This window comes from Pseudorca crassidens, chromosome 2 (genome assembly GCF_039906515.1).
Source record: "Pseudorca crassidens isolate mPseCra1 chromosome 2, mPseCra1.hap1, whole genome shotgun sequence".
Classification (NCBI taxonomy): Eukaryota; Metazoa; Chordata; class Mammalia; order Artiodactyla; family Delphinidae; genus Pseudorca; species Pseudorca crassidens.
The window spans coordinates 123,654,499-123,673,428 of record NC_090297.1 but is presented as its reverse complement, the minus strand read 5'-3'; the positions used below and the strand labels follow the sequence as shown (position 1 = coordinate 123,673,428).

General features: G+C 40.1%; 1 protein-coding gene across 1 annotated transcript in view; it reads left to right on the top strand.

Moving 5' to 3' along the window:
* The window catches only part of ADCY10 (adenylate cyclase 10), a 96,388-nt gene that overhangs the window by 42,214 nt on the left and 35,244 nt on the right, over nt 1-18,930 (top strand). The window contains exons 16-20 of the mRNA XM_067714247.1: nt 133-407; nt 2,550-2,686; nt 13,613-13,741; nt 15,353-15,634; nt 15,757-16,047. Of these exons, the coding sequence (XP_067570348.1) occupies nt 133-407; nt 2,550-2,686; nt 13,613-13,741; nt 15,353-15,634; nt 15,757-16,047 (1,114 nt within the window). The remainder of the gene's footprint in view (nt 1-132; nt 408-2,549; nt 2,687-13,612; nt 13,742-15,352; nt 15,635-15,756; nt 16,048-18,930) is intronic.

Here is an 18,930-nt window from a genome sequence, read left to right as displayed (position 1 = left end):
GCCTGGGTTCAATCCCTGGTCGGGGAACTGAGATCCCGCAAGCTGCTCGGTGCGGCCAAAAAATCAAACAAAAACAAAAAAAAACCCTGAAGTCCTACAGCATTTTTCTTTGTGTTTCTCCACCTTGTCCAGACAATGAAAGAGGAAAGGATTATTTTCATCATCGATGAAGGCCAGTTTATCGATTCAGCCTCCTGGACATTTATGGAGAAGCTTATCCGGTCTGTTCCCATCTTCATCATCATGTCCCTGTCTCCCTTCATCGACATACCCTGTGCAGCTGCCCGTGCCATAATGAAGAACAGGAACACCACCTATGTCATCCTTGGAGCCGTGCAGCCTAAGGACATCCTCAACAAGGTCTGCCTGGACCTCAACGTCAGGGGCATCCCCAAAGAACTAGACATGTGAGTAACCTGTTTCTATCCTGAGGCCTTGACATCTGCACTCATTCTCCAGGTCCAGACTTCATCAGATTCCTTAAGATGTGTCTGAAAGCGGCCATTTCAGGATTCTTGCTGGTCCCGCCTTTCCAAGGGGCCACTGAACATGCTTGATAGGATGGATGCCGCTCACTTTTCCTCGTTATGGTCCCTGTTACACCGTCTCAGACGTTGCTTAGGACATCAGTTTTGCTTCCCTTTCATCATGCTGGCTATGGGCACACTCACTCTAACCCACAGTGACTAAGGGCACTGTCATGGGCAAGTAACATGAAAGGCAAACTGGTAAGCCTTAAGCACCACAGCCCACAGCTGAGCAAGGTCTTAGTCGCTGGCAATAACGTGGTCTGGTACTGGTGTCCCCTGTCATGGCAGATGGTGACGTCAGTGCTCTCTGAGCTTCTCAGTGGCTCCTCTCCTGGGGTCTTGACAGCAGTCCCCTTAACAACGTGGACAATGCCTCTTCCTTAGCTGGCTGTTTACAAGCCACCTTGGTATCTGTATCTGTTCTTTCTAATGAGGTTGCTTTGCTTCTGGAAGAGAAATGTCTTGGACAAAGTCTCATTTAAAATAACTCCAGGCATGAATTTATTTTTTTTTTCAAATTGTATTTTTATTTATTTATTTATTTTTGGCTCTGTTGGGTCTTCGTTTCTATGCGAGTGCTTTCTCCAGTTGCAGTAAGTGGGGGCCACTCTTCATTGCGGTGCGCGGGCCTCTCACTGTTGTGGCCTCTCCCGTTGCGGAGCACAGGCTCCGGACGCGCAGGCTCAGCGGCCATGGCTCATGGGCCTAGTTGCTCCGCAGCATGTGGGACCCTCCCAGACCAGGGCTCGAACCCGTGTCCCCCACATTGGCAGGCAGATTCTCAACCACTGCGCCACCAGGGAAGCCTGCAGGCATGAATTTTGTGTGTTCTTTCCCTTTGTCTCTCTGTCTCTCCCTCTTTCTCTCTGTATGTATGTATTTATTTATTTATTATGTATGTATTTATTATATATGTATGCATTTATTAGATATGCATTTACTTTTTGATCTAGCCTTCCCAATTCTAGGAACCTATCTCAAAGATATACTGACAGGGAACTATGCTCAATATTTTGTAATAACCTATAAGGGAAAAGAATCTGAAAAAGAATATATATATATATATATATATATATATATATATATATATATGAATGAATCACTTTGCTGTACACCTGAAACTAACACAACATTGTAAATCAGCTATACTTCAATAAAAAATTTAAAAATTTTTAAAATATATATAGTGACAAAAATATGAAGTGACATATGGGCACAGTTTTTATTGAGGCATTATTTGTACTAGTAAAAGACTGAAAGCAATCCAAATGTCCATCTCTAAGAGGATAGTCAGAATAAACTAGGATGCATCCACACGATTGAGCCCTATGTAGCTATAAAGAGAAATAAGAAAGATCTACTGATATGAAGGGATGACCAGGATACATTGTTGAGTGAAAAAACAAGGGGTTGCCTAGTGTGCAGTATATATAACTTGCTGTCTTTTATCTAATGAAGAGAGTGAAATACGTGTGTGCATTTTCTATAGTTTTAAAAAGAAACGTTGAAAAGATAAACCAGAAACTAATTTAAATGCTTACTTATAAGGCGAGGAAGGGAAGCAAGACTGAGGATGTACCTTATTACATAGCTTTGACTTCGGAAAGATTTAAATGGTTTATTATGTAATTTTAAAAATGAAAGAAAGGGCTTCCCTGGTGGCGCAGTGGTTGAGAGTCCACCTGCCGATGCAGGGAACACGGGTTCATGCCCCAGTCCGGGAAGATCCCACATGCCGTGGAGTGGCTGGGCCCGTGAGCCATGGCCGCTGAGCCTGCACGCGTCTGGAGCCTGTGCTCCACAACGGGAGAGGCCACAACAGTGAGAGGCCCACGTACAGCAAAAAAAAAAAAAAAAAAAGAAAGAAAAAAGAAAAAGCAATCCCTAAAAATGAAAAACAAACCAAAACAAATGGAGAAAGAGAAGTGATTATTTTCAGGTGATTGAGAAAACGCAAATATTTTTACTTCTTTAAAGATGGTTCTTTGATATAAATAGATTGCGTTGTTTTCACTACAGGTACCTGGCCGAGGGAAGCTGTGGGATTCCAATTTACTGTGAAGAATTGCTTAAAAACCTGGACCATCACAGGGTACTCGTTTTCCAAACAATAGAGTCTGAGGAGAAGACAAGTGTGACCTGGAATAACCTGTTCAGTAAGTCCCATAATGATGGTTCTTCCTGTCTCCTTCTGCAGAGAGGGTGGCAAGGGTGGGCTTTTCCATAGGCTGCTTCCTATATGGGTCAGAGGCTTTGGGGAGGCAAAGAACGTTGGACTTGATATCCCAGATTGTGAGAGAACTTAACATTGCCCGGGACTCACTGAACTGGGAGAATGAATGTAGACGTGTAATAGAAATGAAAGAACACTGGAGAATCTTAAAGCCCAGAATCAGAACTGACGGGGGATGTAGATGTTATCTGGGAAAAAGGTAAAATTATTAGCTCAAAGTGAATTGTCAACAAGGTTCTCATGCTACAGAGACATACAGAAGGATGAACTTTCATATGATGTCACAAAGAGGGCAGTTGGAATTTTTAAGAAAATAGTTTAGTGAAGGGAGAAGGGTAGGGGTTGGGGAATGGGGTAAGGATGCAAGCTGGGATGTAGAGGATTAAGGTTAATGTGAATGATAAGAAAATATCTGTGGTGGATATACTAGTTGTTTAGAGAGATGGCAGTGATGAGAAGAAAAAAATCATATTCTAGCAAAAATAAAAAGAAAGAAAGAAAGAAACTATGTTTTGACACAAAGAGGACCATGAAGGTTTAAGAGATAGCATCTCTTCCATGAAAAGAGAGAGTATAAAGATGTAATCATCTCTGGGCTTTCTGTCATCTGACACCGGTCAGAATGGCCATCATCAAAACATCCACAAACAGTAAATGCTGGAGAGGGTGTGGAGAAAAGGGAACCCTGTTGCACTGTTGGTGGGAATGTAAGGTGATACAGCCACTATGGAGAACAGTATGGAGGTTCCTTAAAAAACTACAAATAGAACTACCATATGACCCAGCAATCCCACTACTGGGCATATACCCTGAGAAAACCATAATTCAAAAAGAGTCATGTACTAAAATGTTCATTGCAGCTCTATTTACAATAGCCAGGACACGGAAGCAACCTAAGTGTCCATCAACAGATGAATGGATAAAGAAGATGTGGCACATATATACAATGGAATATTACTCACCCATAAAAAGAAACGAAATTGAGTTATTTGTAGTGAGGTGGATGGACTTAGAGACTGTCATACAGAGTGAAGTAAGTCAGAAAGAGAAAAATAAATACCATATGCTAACACATATATATGGAATCTAAAAAAAAATGGTCATGAAGAACCTAGGGGCAAGATGGGAATAAAGACACAGACCTACTAGAGAATGGACTTGAGGATACGGGGAGGGGGAAGGGTAAGCTGGGACAAAGTGAGAGAGTGGTATGGACATATACACACTACCAAATGTAAAATAGATAGCTAGTAGGAAGCAGCCACATAGCAGAGGGAGATCAGCTCGGTGCTTTGTGATCACCTAGAGGGGTGGGATAGGGAGGGTGGGAGGGAGGGAGATGCAAGAGGGAAGAGATATGGGGACATATGTATATGTATAACTGATTCACTTTGTTATAAAGCAGAAACTAATACACCATTGTAAAGCAATTATACTCCAATAAAGATGTTAAAAAAAAATGTAGTCAAAAGAAAATTTTGGTCTTGAAGTTAGGAGTCCAGAGTTACAGTTCCACATATGCCATTTAATAGCTAGTATTTTGGGATTAGTCACAGCCTTTATGGCCAGGTACCTGCTATAAAATGGGGGTGGGGGGGTAAAGGCAACTCAAATCCTTTCTTATTTATTCATTCAACAAACATCTACTGAGCACCTTCTCTCTGTCTGACACCACAGGAAGCATTCTGGGGACCTCTTGGAGTATAAATGAAGTGACTGAATACAATAATACTTTGCTGTCTCATTGATTTTTTTTAATTAAACTTTTTGAGGTGATTATAAATTTACAGGCCATTGTAAAAATAATATAGAGAGATTCTGTGTACCCTTTACCTAGTTTTCCCCAGTAGTAACATCAGCAAAACTACAGTATAGTATCACAACCAGGTCCAATAAAGATGTTAAATATATATATATATCACAACCAGGATATTAATATTGATACAGTCAAGATACAGAACATTTCCATCACCATGAGGATCCCTTATATTGCCCTATGATAGCCACCCCCCACTTCTCTCCTACCCCTACTTCCTTCTTAACCCCTGGTAATTGCTAATCAGTTCTCCATTTCTATAATTTTGTCATTTAAAAAATTTTTATAAGTGGAATAATATTGTATATGTAATCTTTTGAGATTTGTTTTTCTCTCAGTGTAACTCTCTGGAGATTATCTAGGTTGTTGTGTGTATCAATAGTTTGGTCTTATTAGCTGCTGAGTAGTGTTCCATGGTATGGACATACCTCCATTCATCTGTTGGAGGACATCTGGGCTGTTTACAAAAAAAAGAAGAAAAAGAATGTTAAAGAACATACTGAGTCAGTTGACAAAACTGGATTATGGACAGTAAATTATTGTATCAATGTTAAATTTTCTGAAGATGATAAGTATATTCTACTTACGTAAGAGAATGTTGTTATTCTTGGGGAATTCAGAGTAAAGTATTTGGGGATTAAAGGGCATGAATTATGCAACTTAACACTCAAATGAAATGCTTCAGAAAAAATAAGTACATATAGAGAGAACAAAGGCTATAAAAAATGGAGCAAAATGTTAACAGTAGATGAATTGGAATAAAGACTATATAGTGTTATTCTTATAACTTTTCATAAATTTGAAACTTACCAAATAAAAGAATTTTTGAAAAACCAAACAACTTTTAGTGGTTTCCTACTGAGTTTACAATGAAATCCAAACTCCTTACCTTGGACTGGAGATCCCTGAGGGAGCTTCCTTCCACCCCCTCTGTGGCCTCACCGATACTCTGAAATGTGCTCCAGCCACATTTCTGCTCCTCCAGCACCCGAGCTCCTTTCTGCTCCCTCTCCTCTGGCATTTCACATACCTGCTCCCTCTCTCCCTTAGCTCAGGTGTTACCTCCTCACAGCCACTTTCTCTGACCATGCCCTGCTTAAAGGAAGGCCTTCCTCTGTCTGCACTTTCCTGTTAGTCTCTATCACCAAGTTTATTTCTTTCACAAAACTGACTCACATTAGGAGATTATCTTATTAAGTCACTTTTCCTGTATTATGATTTGTTGCCTAGATATCTGTCTCCATAAATGTTAAGATCCTTGAGGGCTGGAAGCATGCATTAGCCACATTTATAGCCTTCCCAGGTTATGGTGCATAAAAAGTCTGTACTGTGTTGATATGAACTCTCCAGCCCTTACTGTCTGTGCCTACTCACGTGGCACTTGTTTACTGTCTGGTCGTCTGGCTCTCTGTGTATATACCTTATCTTTCCAGGAGGTCGGGAACTTAGTACGTTCACCCTCATATTTCCACATCACCTATTTCAGTGTCTTGCAACTCAACTGTTAATGAGTGACTGGAGGGACAAATAAGTAATGCATTTTGGAGTACCGGGAGAAAAATGACTAGGCAAGCTCACTATTCAAACTTCACCTTTTTTTTTTTTTTTGGTATCATATGGTATATTTACTATCCTATTTCACTCAGCTGAAGATTTTCCAAACTCAGTATTCCTCAACAATTGTACCATAATGGCTATGTAATATTTAAGGTAATCACTGTGTTATGGCTGGATATTTAGGCTATGTACAATATTTTAATGTTTAAGGAGACTATGAGCATCTGTTTTCAACATATTTTTTCTGGATCACTGTAATCATATGAGTTTCTAATATGAAAAATTACCTTGCTGAAAGTTATAATCTTAAGGATTTTGGTTAAATTGTTGTGTTTTTTTAAACATCTTTCTTGGAGTATAATTGCTTTACAATGGTGTGTTAGTTTCCACTGTATAACAAAGTGAATCATCTATGCATGTACATTTATCCCCATTTCTCCTCTCTCTTGCATCTCCCTCCCACCCTCCCTATCCCACCCTCTAGGTGGATACAAAGCACCGAGCTGATCTCCCTGTGCCATGCGGCTGCTTCCCACTAGCTATTTTACATTTGGTAGTGTGTATATCTCCATGCCACTCCTCACTTCATCCCAGCTTACCCTTCCCCCTCCCCGTATCCTCAAGTCCATTCTCTACATCTGCATCTTTATTCCTGTCCTTCCCCTAAGTTTTTCAGATCCATTTTGTTTTTAGATTCCATATATATGTGTTAGTATATGGTATTTGTTTTTTTCTTTCTGACTTACTTCACTCTGTATGACAGACTCTAGGTCCATCACCTCACCGCAAATAACTCAATTTCGTTTCTTTTTATGGCTGAGTAATACTCCGTTGCATATATGTGGCACATCTTCTTTATCCATTCATCATTTGACAGGCACTTAGGTTGCTTCCATATCCTGGCTATTGTAAATAGTGCTGCAATGAACATTGTAGTACATGACTCTTTTTGAATTCTGGTTTTCTCAGGGTATATGGCCAGTACTGGGTTTGCTGGGTCATATGGTAGTTCTACTTTTAGTTGTTTTTTTTTTTTTTTTAATTTTGTTCATTTTTATTAATACAGAACATACTAACAGAAAGTTATCTTTCAATGTAATCAAAGTTACAAATACTGTAACCAAGAAACAAATAATATTCACTTGACTTGACTCTCCTCTTCGTTGAATAATTTTCTACTAGGTAGTACAGTTATTTTTACCAATTTACTTTTAAACTGCTTTCTGATTTCAAAGAAATTTCTTAGCTTTTACTTATTAAATAATTCCTTCAGTTGGGAATTTCATGTATCAAAATATTTCCTGCAAGTTAGTACATTCTTCAATGCCTTCTACTTAACCTAGTTGTCTTAAAATGCAATATGATTCTTTGAAAGCTGAGTATGACATCAGTGTTTCCCAAAGATCAGCATTACTTTTAGTTTTTTAAGAAACCTCCATACTGTTCTCCATAGTGGCTGTATCAATTTACATTCCCATCAACAGTGCAAGAGGGTTCCCTTTTCTCCACAACCTCTCCAGCATTTATTGTTTGTGGATTTTTTGATGATGGCCAATCTGACCAGTGTGAGGTGATACCTCATTGTAGTTTTGATTTGCATTTCTCTAATGATTAGTGATGTTGAACATCCTTTCATGTGTTTGTTGGCAATCTGTGTATCTTCTTTAGAGAAATGTCTATTTAGGTCTTCTGCCCATTTTTGGATTGGGTTATTTGCTTTTTTGATCTTGAGCTGCATGAGCTGCTTGTAAATTTTGGAGATTAATCCTTTGTCAGCTGCTTCATTTACAAATATTTTCTCCCATTTTGAGGGTTGTCTTTTCATCTTGTTTCTAGTTTCCTGTGGTGTGCAAAAGTTTTTAAGTTTCATTAGGTCCTATTTGTTTATTTTTGCTTTTATTTCCATTTCTCTAGGAGGTGGGTCAAAAGGGATCTTGCTGTGATTTATGTCATAGAGTGTTCTGCCTATGTTTTCCTCTAAGAGTTTTATAATGTCTGGCCTTACATTTAGGTCTTTAATCCATTTTGACTTTCTTTTTGTGTATAGTGTTAGGGAGTGTTCTAATTTCATTCTTTTACATGTAGCTATCCAGTTTTCCCAGCACCACTTATTGAAGAGGGTGTCTTTTCTCCATTGTATATTCTTGCCTCCTTTATCATAGATTAGTTGACCATATATGCATGGGTTTATCTCTGGGCTTTCTATCCTGTTCCATTGATCTATATTTCTGTTTTTGTGCCAGTACCATACTGTCTTGATTACTGTAGCTTTGTAATATAGTCTGAAGTCACGGAGCCTGATTCCTCCACCTCCATTTTTCTTTCTCAAGATTGCTTTGGCTATTCAGGGTCTTTTGTGTTTCCATGCAAATTGTGAAATTTTTGTTCTAGTTCTGTGAAAAATGCCAGTGGTAGTTTGATAGGGATTGCATTGAACCTGTAGATTGCTTTGGGTATTATAGTCATTTTCACAATGTTGATTCTTCCAATCCAAGAACATGGTGTATCTCTCCATCTGTTTGTATCTTCTTCAGTTTCTTTCATCAGTGTCTTATAGTTTTCTGCATACAGGTCTTTTGTCTCCTTAGGTAGGTTTATTCCTAGGTATTTTATTCTTTTTGTTGCAGTGGTAAATGGGAGTGTTTCCTTAATTTCTCTTTCAGATTTTTCATCATTAGTGTCTAGGAATGCAAGAGATTTCTGTGCATTAATTTTGTATCCTGCAACTTTACCAAATTCATTGATTAGCTCTAGCAGTTTTCTGGTAGCATGTTTAGGATTCTCTATGTATAGTATCATGTCATCTGCAAACAGTGTCAGTTTTACTTCTTCTTTTCCAATTTGGATTCCTTTTATTTCCTTTTCTTCTCTGATTGCTGTGGCTAAAACTTCCAAAACTATGTTGAATAGTAGTGGTGAGAATGGGCAACCTTGTCTTGTTCCTTATCTTAGTGGAAATGGTTTCAGTTTTTCACCATTGAGAACAATGCTGACTGTTGGTTTGTCATATATGGCCTTTATTATGTTCAGGTAAGTTCCCTCTATGCTTACTCTCTGGAGGGTTTTTATCATAAATCGGTGTTGAATTTTGTCGAAAGCTTTCTGTGCATCTATTGAGATGATTATATGGTTTTTCTCCTTCAGTTTGTTAATATGGTGTATCGCATTGATTGATTTGCATATATTGAAGAATCCTTGCATTCCTGGGATAAACCCCACTTGATCATGGTGTATGATCCCTTTAATGTGCTGTTCGATTCTGCTTGCTAGTATTTTGTTGAGGATTTTTACATCTATGTTCATCAGTGATATTGGCCTGAAGTTTTCTTTTTTTGTGACATCTTTGTCTGGTTTTGGTGTCAGGGTGATGGTGGCCTCGCATCATAGCAGAGGGAGTGTTCCTCCCTCTGCTATGTTTTGGAAGAGTTTGAGAAGGATAGGTGTTAGGTCTTCTCTAAATGTTTAATAAAATTGACTTATAAAGCCATCTGGTACTGGACTTTTGTTTGTTGGAAGATTTTTAATCCCAGTTTCAATTTCAGTGCTTGTGATTGGTCTGTTTATAATTTCTATTTCTTCCTGGTTCAGTCTCAGAAGGTTGTGCTTTTCTAAGAATTTGTCCATTTCTTCCAAGTTGTCCATTTTATTGGCATATAGTTTCTTATAGTAATGTCTCGTGATCTTTTGTGTTTCTGCAGTGTCAGTTTTTACTTCTTTTTCATTTCTAATTCTGTTGATTTGAGTCTTCTCCCTTTTTTTCTTCATGAGTCTGGTTAATGGTTTATCAATTTTATCTTCTCAAAGAACCAGCTTTTAGTTTTATTGATCTTATCTATCGTTTCCTTCATTTCTGATCTGATCTTTATGATTCCTTTCCTTCTGGTAACTTTGGGGGTTTTTTGTTTTTCTTTCTCTAACTGCTTTAGGTGTAAGGTTAGGTTGTTTATTTGAGATGTTTCTTGTTTCTTGAGGTTGGATTGTATTGCTATAAACTTCCCTCTTAGAACCGTTTTTGCTGCATCCCATAGGTTTTGGGTCATCGTGTTTTCATTGTCATTTGTTTGTAGATATTTTTTGATCTCCACTTTGATTTATTCAGTGCTCTCTTGGTTATTTAGTATTGTACTTTTAGTTAGCCTCCATGTGTTTGTATTTTTTACAGATTTTTTTCCTGTAATTGATATCTAGTCTCATAGCCTTGTGGTTGGAAAAGATACTTGATACAATTTCAATTTTCTTAAATTTACCAAGGCTTGATTTGTGACCCAAGATATGATCTATCCTGGAGAATGTTCCATGAGCACTTGAGAAGAAAGTGTGTTCTGTTGTTTTTGGATGGATTGTCCTACAAATATCAATTAAGTCCATCGTGTTTAATGTATCATTTAAAGCTTGTGTTTCCTTATTTATTTTCATTTTGGATGATCTGTCCATTGGTGAAAGTGGGGTGTTAAAGTCCCCTACTATGACTGTGTTACTGTTGATTTCCCCTTTTATGGCAGTTCGCATTTGCCTTATGTATTGAGATGCTTCTATGTTGGGTGCATAAATATTTACAACTGTTATATCTTCTTCTTGGATTGATCCTTTGATCATTATGTAGTGTCCTTCTTTGTCTCTTGTAATAGTCTTTAAAGTCTATTTTGTCTGGTATGAGAATTGCTACGCCAACTTTCTTTTGATTTCCTTTTGCATGGAATATCTTTTTTCCATCCCCTCACTTTAAGTCTGTATGTGTCCCTAGGTCTGAAGTGGGTCTCTTGTAGACAGCATATATACGGGTCTTGTTTTTGTGTCCGTTCAGCCAGTGTATGTCTTTTCATTGGAGCATTTAATCCATTTACATTTAAGGTAATTATCTATATGTATGTTCCTATTACCATTTTCTTAACTGTCTTGTGTTTTTTATTGTAGGTCTTTTCCTTCTCTTGTGTTTCCTACCTAGAAAAATTCCTTTACCATTTGTTGTAAAGCTGGTTTGGAGGTGCTGAATTCTCTTAGGTTTTGCTTGTCTGTAAAGCTTTTAATTTCTCCGTCGAGTCTGAATGAGATCCTTGCTAGGTAGAGTAATCTTGGTTGTAGGTTTTTCCCTTTCATCACTTTAAATATGTCCTGCCACTCCCTTCTGGCTTGCAAAGTTTCTGCTGACAGATCTGCTGTTAACCTTATGGTGATTCCTGTGTATGTTATTTGTTGCTTTCCCCTTGCTGCTTTTAATATTTTTCCTTTGTATTTAATTTTTGATAGTTTGATTAATATGTGTCTTGGCGTGTTTCTCCTTGGATTTTTCCTGTATGGGACTCTGTGTGCTTCTTGGACTTGATTGACTATTTCCTTTCCCATATTAGGGAAATTTTCAGCTATAATCTCTTCAAATATTTTCTCAGTCCCTTTTTTTTCTCTTCTTCTTCTGAGACCCCTATAATTAGAATGTCAGTGCATTTAATGTTGTCCCAGAGGTTTCTGAGACTGTCTCAATTCTTTTCAGTCTTTTTTCTTTATTCTGCTCAGTGATAGTTATTTCCAATATTTTATCTTCCAGGTCACTTATCCGTTCTTCTGCCTCAGTTATACTGCTATTGATTCCTTCTAGAGAATTTTTAATTTCATTTATTGTGTTGTTCATCATTGTTTGTTTGCTCTTTAGTTCTCCTAGGTCTTTGTTAAACGTTTCTTGTATTTTCTTCATTCTATTTCCAAGATTTTGGATCATCTTTACTAACATTACTGAATTCTTTTTCAGGTAGGCTGCCTATTTCCTCTTCATTTGTTTGGTCTGTTGGGTTTTTACCTTGCTCCTTCATCTGCTGTGTATTTCTCTGTCTTCTTATTTTGGTTAACTTACTGTGTTTGGGGTCTCCTTTTCGCAGGCTGCATGTTCATAGTTCCTGTTGTTTTTGGTGTCTGCCCCCAGTGGGTAAGTTTGGTTCAGTGAGTTGTATAGGCTTTCTGGTGAAGGGGACTGCTGCCTATGTTCTGGTGGATGAGGCTGGATCTTGTCTTTCTGGTGGGCTTGACCACGTCCGGTGGTGCATTTTGGGGTGCCTGTGACCTTATTATATTTTCAAGCAGCCTCTCTGCTAATGGGTGGGGTTGTGTTCCTGTCTTGCTAGTTGTTTGGCATAGGATGTCCAGCACTGTAGCTTGCTGGTCGTTGAGTGAAGCTGGGTGCTGGTGTTGAGATGGAGATCTCTGGGAGATTTTCGCCGTTTGATATTATGTGGAGCTGGGAGGTCTCTTGTGGACCAGTGTCCTGAAGTTGGCTCTCCCACCTCAGAGGCACAGCACTGACTCCTGGCTGCAGCACCGAGAGACTTTCATCCACACGGCTCCTTAATTTGGGATGATTCCTTGTCTATTCATGTATTCCACAGATGCAGGGTACATCATGTTGATTGTGGAGATTTAATCCGCTGTTCCTGAGGCTGCTGGGAGAGATTTCCCTTTCTCTTCTTTGTTCTCACAGCTCCTGGGTTTCAGCTTTGGATTTGGCCCCTCCTCTGCGTGTAGATCGCCTGAGGGCATCTCTTCCCCTCTCAGACAGGACGGGGTTAAAGCAGCAGCTGATTCAGGGGCTCTGGATCACTCAGGCCGGGGGGGGGGGGGGGGGGTGGAAGAGAGGGGCACGGAGTGCGGGGCGGGCCTGCGGCCGCAGAGGCCAGCACAATGTTTCAACAGCCTGAGGTGCGCTGTGTGTTCTCCCAGGGAAGTTGTCCCTGGATCACGGGACCCTGGCAGTGGCGGGCTGCACAGGCTCCTGGGAGGGGAGGTGTGGATAGTGACCTGTGCTCGCACACAGGCTTCTTGGTGGCTGCAGCAGCAGCCTTAGCGTTTCATACCTGTCTCTGGTGTCTGCGCTGATAGTCACAGCTCGCACCTGTCTCTAGAGCTCGTTTAGGCGGTGTTCTGAATCCCCTCTCCTCGCACACCCTTTTGGAAAGTCTGAAGTCTTCTGCCAGCATTCAGTAGGTGTTCTGTAGGGGTTGTTCCACATATAGATGTATTTCTTATGTATTTGTGGGGGAGAAGGTGACCTCCACGTCTTACTCCGCCATCGTGAAATCTTCACCATTTTTAATATCTCTTTCTGACAATAACCACATCTTTAAGTAGAGTACAGTCTTCCACAGAATGTGTTTGCCTCCGAGTGTGGGTATTTCAATGTGCATACCAGTATATATATAAGTATATAATATAAGCTATATTTGTAAAACTGCATGTCTTATGGAAGACATCCTGTAGTTATTACCAATCCTTTTTTTTCTTGGGGGCAGGGGAGGAAAAACATGTTTTGAGTAAATTGTGATTTTCATATATCAGTTTTACTTAAAACACAGTATTCCAGAATACTTTACAAACCAACACACATCTCTGCCTGCTCTTTCTCATGTGAGACCCATCTCGAAGTTTATTGGAAAATCCAGACGATAATAGGACAATGACTCTCAACTTTTCTTCCCTTTTACCCCTCTGTAGAGAATTTTGCTAAGCCAACAGAGGACTTAAAAAAATTTACTTTTGGTCTTGAGGAGGGAAATGAAGAAGTCTGTAACCTCGCTAGTGGTGTCAGATTGAAAAACTTGTCACTGCCAGCATCATTAAAAGGTAAAGAAAATTTGACCTGGTGTTCATTTTCCAGGACCTAGATTCCCCTCTTGCTTTCTCTAGGATGCCTCCAACAAAGGAGAAAGGAAGATAGAAGACTGGCTTTGTTTTTATTGTGTGTTGCCCAGGCAATGGGAAGGTTCCTTTACAAGCTTGGCTTTTCTGCTTCTAAACAGGAGCCACCTTCCCCCTGTGCATACGCTGGAGTCTGATTTGAACAAAGTTTTATTCGTCTGCATAAAAGAATGAGGTATAGTACATTTTCAATTAAACAGAAATCAAATAGTGAGAGAGAAGATCTAACAGTGATACTTTTCCTGCTATCTACTTCCATAAGAAATGACAAACAAGTGAATTTATATCAGGGATGTACTGTTATTTATTTCAAGAAAAATGAATTTCAAGCAGTGTTCTAGCATGCATTCAGCTCCAATCCATGCCATCTATAAAATGTTCAACTTCAAATGTTTAGTACAAGGATGAGACCTCAAGTTCTCTATCTCCAAAAGAGCATCATTTGTGTTTCATTCACTATGTCTACTAAAATAGCAAGGTGGATTAGCTTGGTTTCTTTTAATCAATATTTTTTTATTGAAGTATAGTTGATTTACAATGTTGTGTTAATTTCTGCTGTACAGCCAAATGATTCAGTTATACATACATATATATATATATTCTTTTTTTTTTTTTTGGCCACACCATGCAGCTTGCAGGATCTCAGTTCCCTGACCCGGGATTGAACCCAGGCCATGGCAGTGAAAGCCTGGAATCCTAACCACTAGGCGACCAGGGAATTCCCACATTCTTTTTTTTTAAAATATTTTTTTCTATTATGGTTTATTATAGGATACTGAATATAGTCCTCTGTGCTATACAGTAGCCTTTGTTTATCTGTTCTACATATAAAAGCTTACATCTGCTAACCCTACTTATATCTGGACTAGCTCGGTTTCTACAATGTTCTGTGGACATATTGAGAAGTTCATATTTTGTCCCTGAGGAGGGTGATGTAATAGAAGGACATCCTGGTCAAGATGTCCAAGAAGCCATGTGAGCTATGATACGCGAACGTAGATGAGAAGATGGAATTGGAGCTAGGAGCTCTCTGACACTTGGTCATGAGCATAGAGATGGTAATGGGTTGTCACAAGAATAACTGAATCCCTGAGGCAGATAGAGAGAAAGCTTATTGCTGGGAAGTTCCAGGAGAAAGGGCAGCCAGTGAAGAAGACAGAGAATGAGCAGCTGGATAAGTCAACACAGAACACGGATGGCAGGCCCTTCTCCTTCTGACCACTTCTCAGCATGACCTCTGCTCTCCTCACACACCCTTGTCACACTTTAACACAAAATCAGAACACCTTGAAATCCATCTTATTGTCATGGCCAATGGGACATGCATATTTTTAGGTCATAGCATCTCCATCTTTTATACTCCTGACACAAGTGCTATCTGTGAAATAGGTACTAAGCAAATACTTCTTTTGGCCTAGCTCAGCTGGGTGTAGTTCTATTGAACAAGAACTAGAGAACAGGACAGTTGTCCATCTCTAGAATGTATTTGATAAAGACAGATGACTAGTTCCCTATTGTGTGGCTTTCCACCTGCAGAAATCTCTCTGGTCCAGCTGGATAGCATGAGCCTGTCCCGCCAGATGTTGGTGAGATGTGCAGCCATCATTGGCCTGACCTTCACTACAGAACTGTTGTATGAGATTCTCCCTTGTTGGAACATGAAGATGATGATCACTGCCCTGGCAACCCTCGTGAAATCCAACGTCTTTGACTGTTTCCGGAATGGCAAGGAGCTACGAATAGCCCTAAAACAGAACGCGGCCTCGTTTGAGGTGAATTATCGTTCCCTCTCTCTGCAGCCACCCTCTGAAGGAATGGGTAAGTAGAGCCTGGAAGTGACCCATATTTCCTTTAGTTTAAGGCACATCTTGCTAAAAGAACTGATCTGTATTTTGTAGCAGGGGCTGACTTATGGCCCACTGCCTTTCTGTCCTCTCTAGCCCATGGTGAAGAGGAAGAGCTCTGTGAGCTGGAAAGTGAGGTGATTGAGTGCCACATCATTCGCTTCTGCAGCCCGATGATGCAGAAAACAGCCTATGAGCTGTGGCTGAAAGACCAGAAGAAAGCCATGCACTTGAAATGTGCCCGCTTTCTGGAAGAAAACGCCCACAGGTGTGACCACTGCCGAAGTGGAGACTTCGTCCCCTTTCACCACTTTGCAGTGGACATCCGGCTCAACACTTTGGACTTGGATACCATTAGGAAGATGGCTAAGTCCCATGGATTTCAAAGTAAACTTTCTTCGTTCCTAATTAGTCCTAACTATAACTGGGGGACGTGGAGACAAGACCTAGAAGAAGTGGGTCTGGACCATGAGGATTTCAAGTCCTCTGCAGGCTCGGGCACCATGAATGATGAGACATGAGCAGTGTAGGTCAGCAGGGCAGGAAGTTGGGGAGTATACATGTAGCTGAGTTGGCAGAACCAATCTCACTGTGAGACTGTCAGGGAGGATTCGGGGGTAAGGACTCTGGCAAAATAGGGTGTGACCAGAGCCCAAATTAAAATGTCCAAAGGAATAAAACAGACCCAGCTTCCTTCGCACCAAGGGATGGAATCCAAGGAGGGTAGCGGGTAGGGAGCAGGGTCTGACATGAAGTGGGGGGGGGAGAGCAAGATCCGAGAGGGAGTGGTGTTTCTTGGCAGATAAAATGTTGTTGCTCTCTGTCTAGTTTGAAACAAGGTTCCAGTGGAAAAAATGTATAAGCGTCAGTGCTAGGAAGATGTCTTCCTTGGAATCAGTTAGATGACACAGAAGACCTCACACCTAATGAGGCCAGAGTGGCCTGTGGCTGCACCAGGATCAACCTGCCCTCCCAGAGTTTGGGAGAGGATGTGTGAGGGTTTCCTATAAATCAGATATAACTCACCTGGGAGAAAAAGCCAGCCTGGCATCATTTTAAGTTGTTCCCAAGAGTACCCCTAGGAGTGTGAGAAGACCCCTAGTAGTGGGCTGCTAGAATAAAACAGGCACCTAGAGGGCAGGTGATGGAGAGCTGAAGAGGATGCATGACTGGATCAGGGGATCTTCAGTGAAGGCTCCCAACACAGGGCCATAGTCAAAGCACCAATGAAAGCATTAATAGGAGAGAGTCAACTGACAGAGATAAGAGAAAAGGGAAAGAATACAGCTAAGTCCCCTATATAGGAACCTTCAAGTTGCAAACTTTCAAAGATGTGAACGTGCGTTCGCATGTCCAGTCATGTAAGTTAGTTCATGTGTCTGGCGTACATTGTCAGGTGTGTGCATCCTCTACAAGTGGTGGTGCTTTTGTGTACTTTACTGTACAGTACTGTATAGAGTACAGTAGTACAGTATCTTTATTACAAGCCCAGGATGTCCAGAAGCAGGCATAAAAGCAGCAGTGATATAGCTGGTACTACTGTACTTTTCAAGGTACTGTGCTGTGAGATTAAAAATGCTTTACTTTTGTGTTTGTTTTTTATGTATTATTTGTGTGAAAAGTATTATAAACTTATTATAGTACAGTACTATACAGATGATTGTGTTGGTTGGGTACCAAGGCTAACTTTGTTGGACTTACGAACAAATTGGACTTGAACGTGTTCTCAGAACGGAACTCATTTGTATGTAGGGGACCTACTGTATTCCAGACTCTGTGGGATCAGTGAGTCTTATTTTATATACACATTATATATATAAACAAATTATATATAAACTACATATATTATATATGTATGTTTTAATTATTTATTTGGTGAGGGGTAGAATCAGCTGGCAGCTAGCAGACAGTTTAGCCTGAGTAGTTCGTTGGTCTTAAGCAGGCTGGCTAGGGCCACCAAAGGAAACAACTCCAGTTATTTCAGGTTCTCCAATGTTCCTTAACCGTTTGACTTTGGAGCATATGTTACCAGATATCTCTGAGTCATATCTACTGATGTCCTTTCAACAGAACCTCCACCTGAGTGAGGCCAGGGTTTGACTATTTCCCTTATAATTTTTCACCTATTTAAAAGAGTATCAACTAGACATCTTTAAATAAAGACATTTTTTAGATTTCCTGAAAGTTTTACCATAAAAGCAATAGTCCCATGACCTACTGCCCTGCATATGTATGTTCAATATTTCTTCTCAGGGGCAAACATTTTTAACTTAGCTGTTCCCTCTAGTCATTACTTGCATACACTAAGTGGTATGTTAATGCTGCTTTTTTTTTTTTTTTTTCCGGTACGCGGGCCTCTCACTGTTGTGGCCTCTCCCGTTGCGGAGCACAGGCTCCGGACATGCAGGCTTAGCGGCCATGGCTCACGGGCCTAGCCGCTCCGCGGCATGTGAGATCTTCCCGGACCGGGGCACGAACCCGTGTCCCCTGCATCGGCAGGCGGACTCTCAACCACTGTGCCACCAGGGAAGCCCAATGCTGCTTTTTTAAAAATCAAATTTGACATCATCTGTTTTAGTCTTGCTATGGTAGGTAAGGATTTGAACTCTATTAAGCCACCCTTGGGCACCTCTCCTCCAATATTGTTATAGAATTATCATTAGATAAATCAATCAAGTATTTACATCATTAAGACTATGAAAATGCTGTCCATTAGAGAACTAAGTAGTAATATACTGTGAATAGATTTCTTTTTTTAATTTTTAAATTTAATTTTATTTATTTTTTATACGGCAGATTCTTATTAGTCATCAGTTTTATACACATCAGTGTATACATGTCAATTCCAATCTCCCAATTCATCACACCACCATCCCCACCCACCTACGGCTTTCCCCCCTTGGTGTCCATATGTTTGTTCTCTACATCTGTGTCTCAACTTCTGCCCTGCAAACCGGTTCACCGGTACCATTTTTCTAGGTTCCACATACATGCGTTAATATACAATATTTGTTTTTCTCTTTCTGACTTATTTCACTCTGTATGACAGTCTCTAGATCCATTCACATCTCAACAAATGACCCAATTTCGTTCCTTTTTATGGCTGAGTAATATTCCATTGTATATATGTACCACAACTTCTTTATCCATTCGTCTGTCGATGGGTGTTAGGTTGCTGCCGTGACCTGGCTATTGTAAAAAATGCTGCAATGAACATTGGGGTGCATGCATCTTTTTGAATTATGGTTTTCTCTGGGTATATGCCCAGTA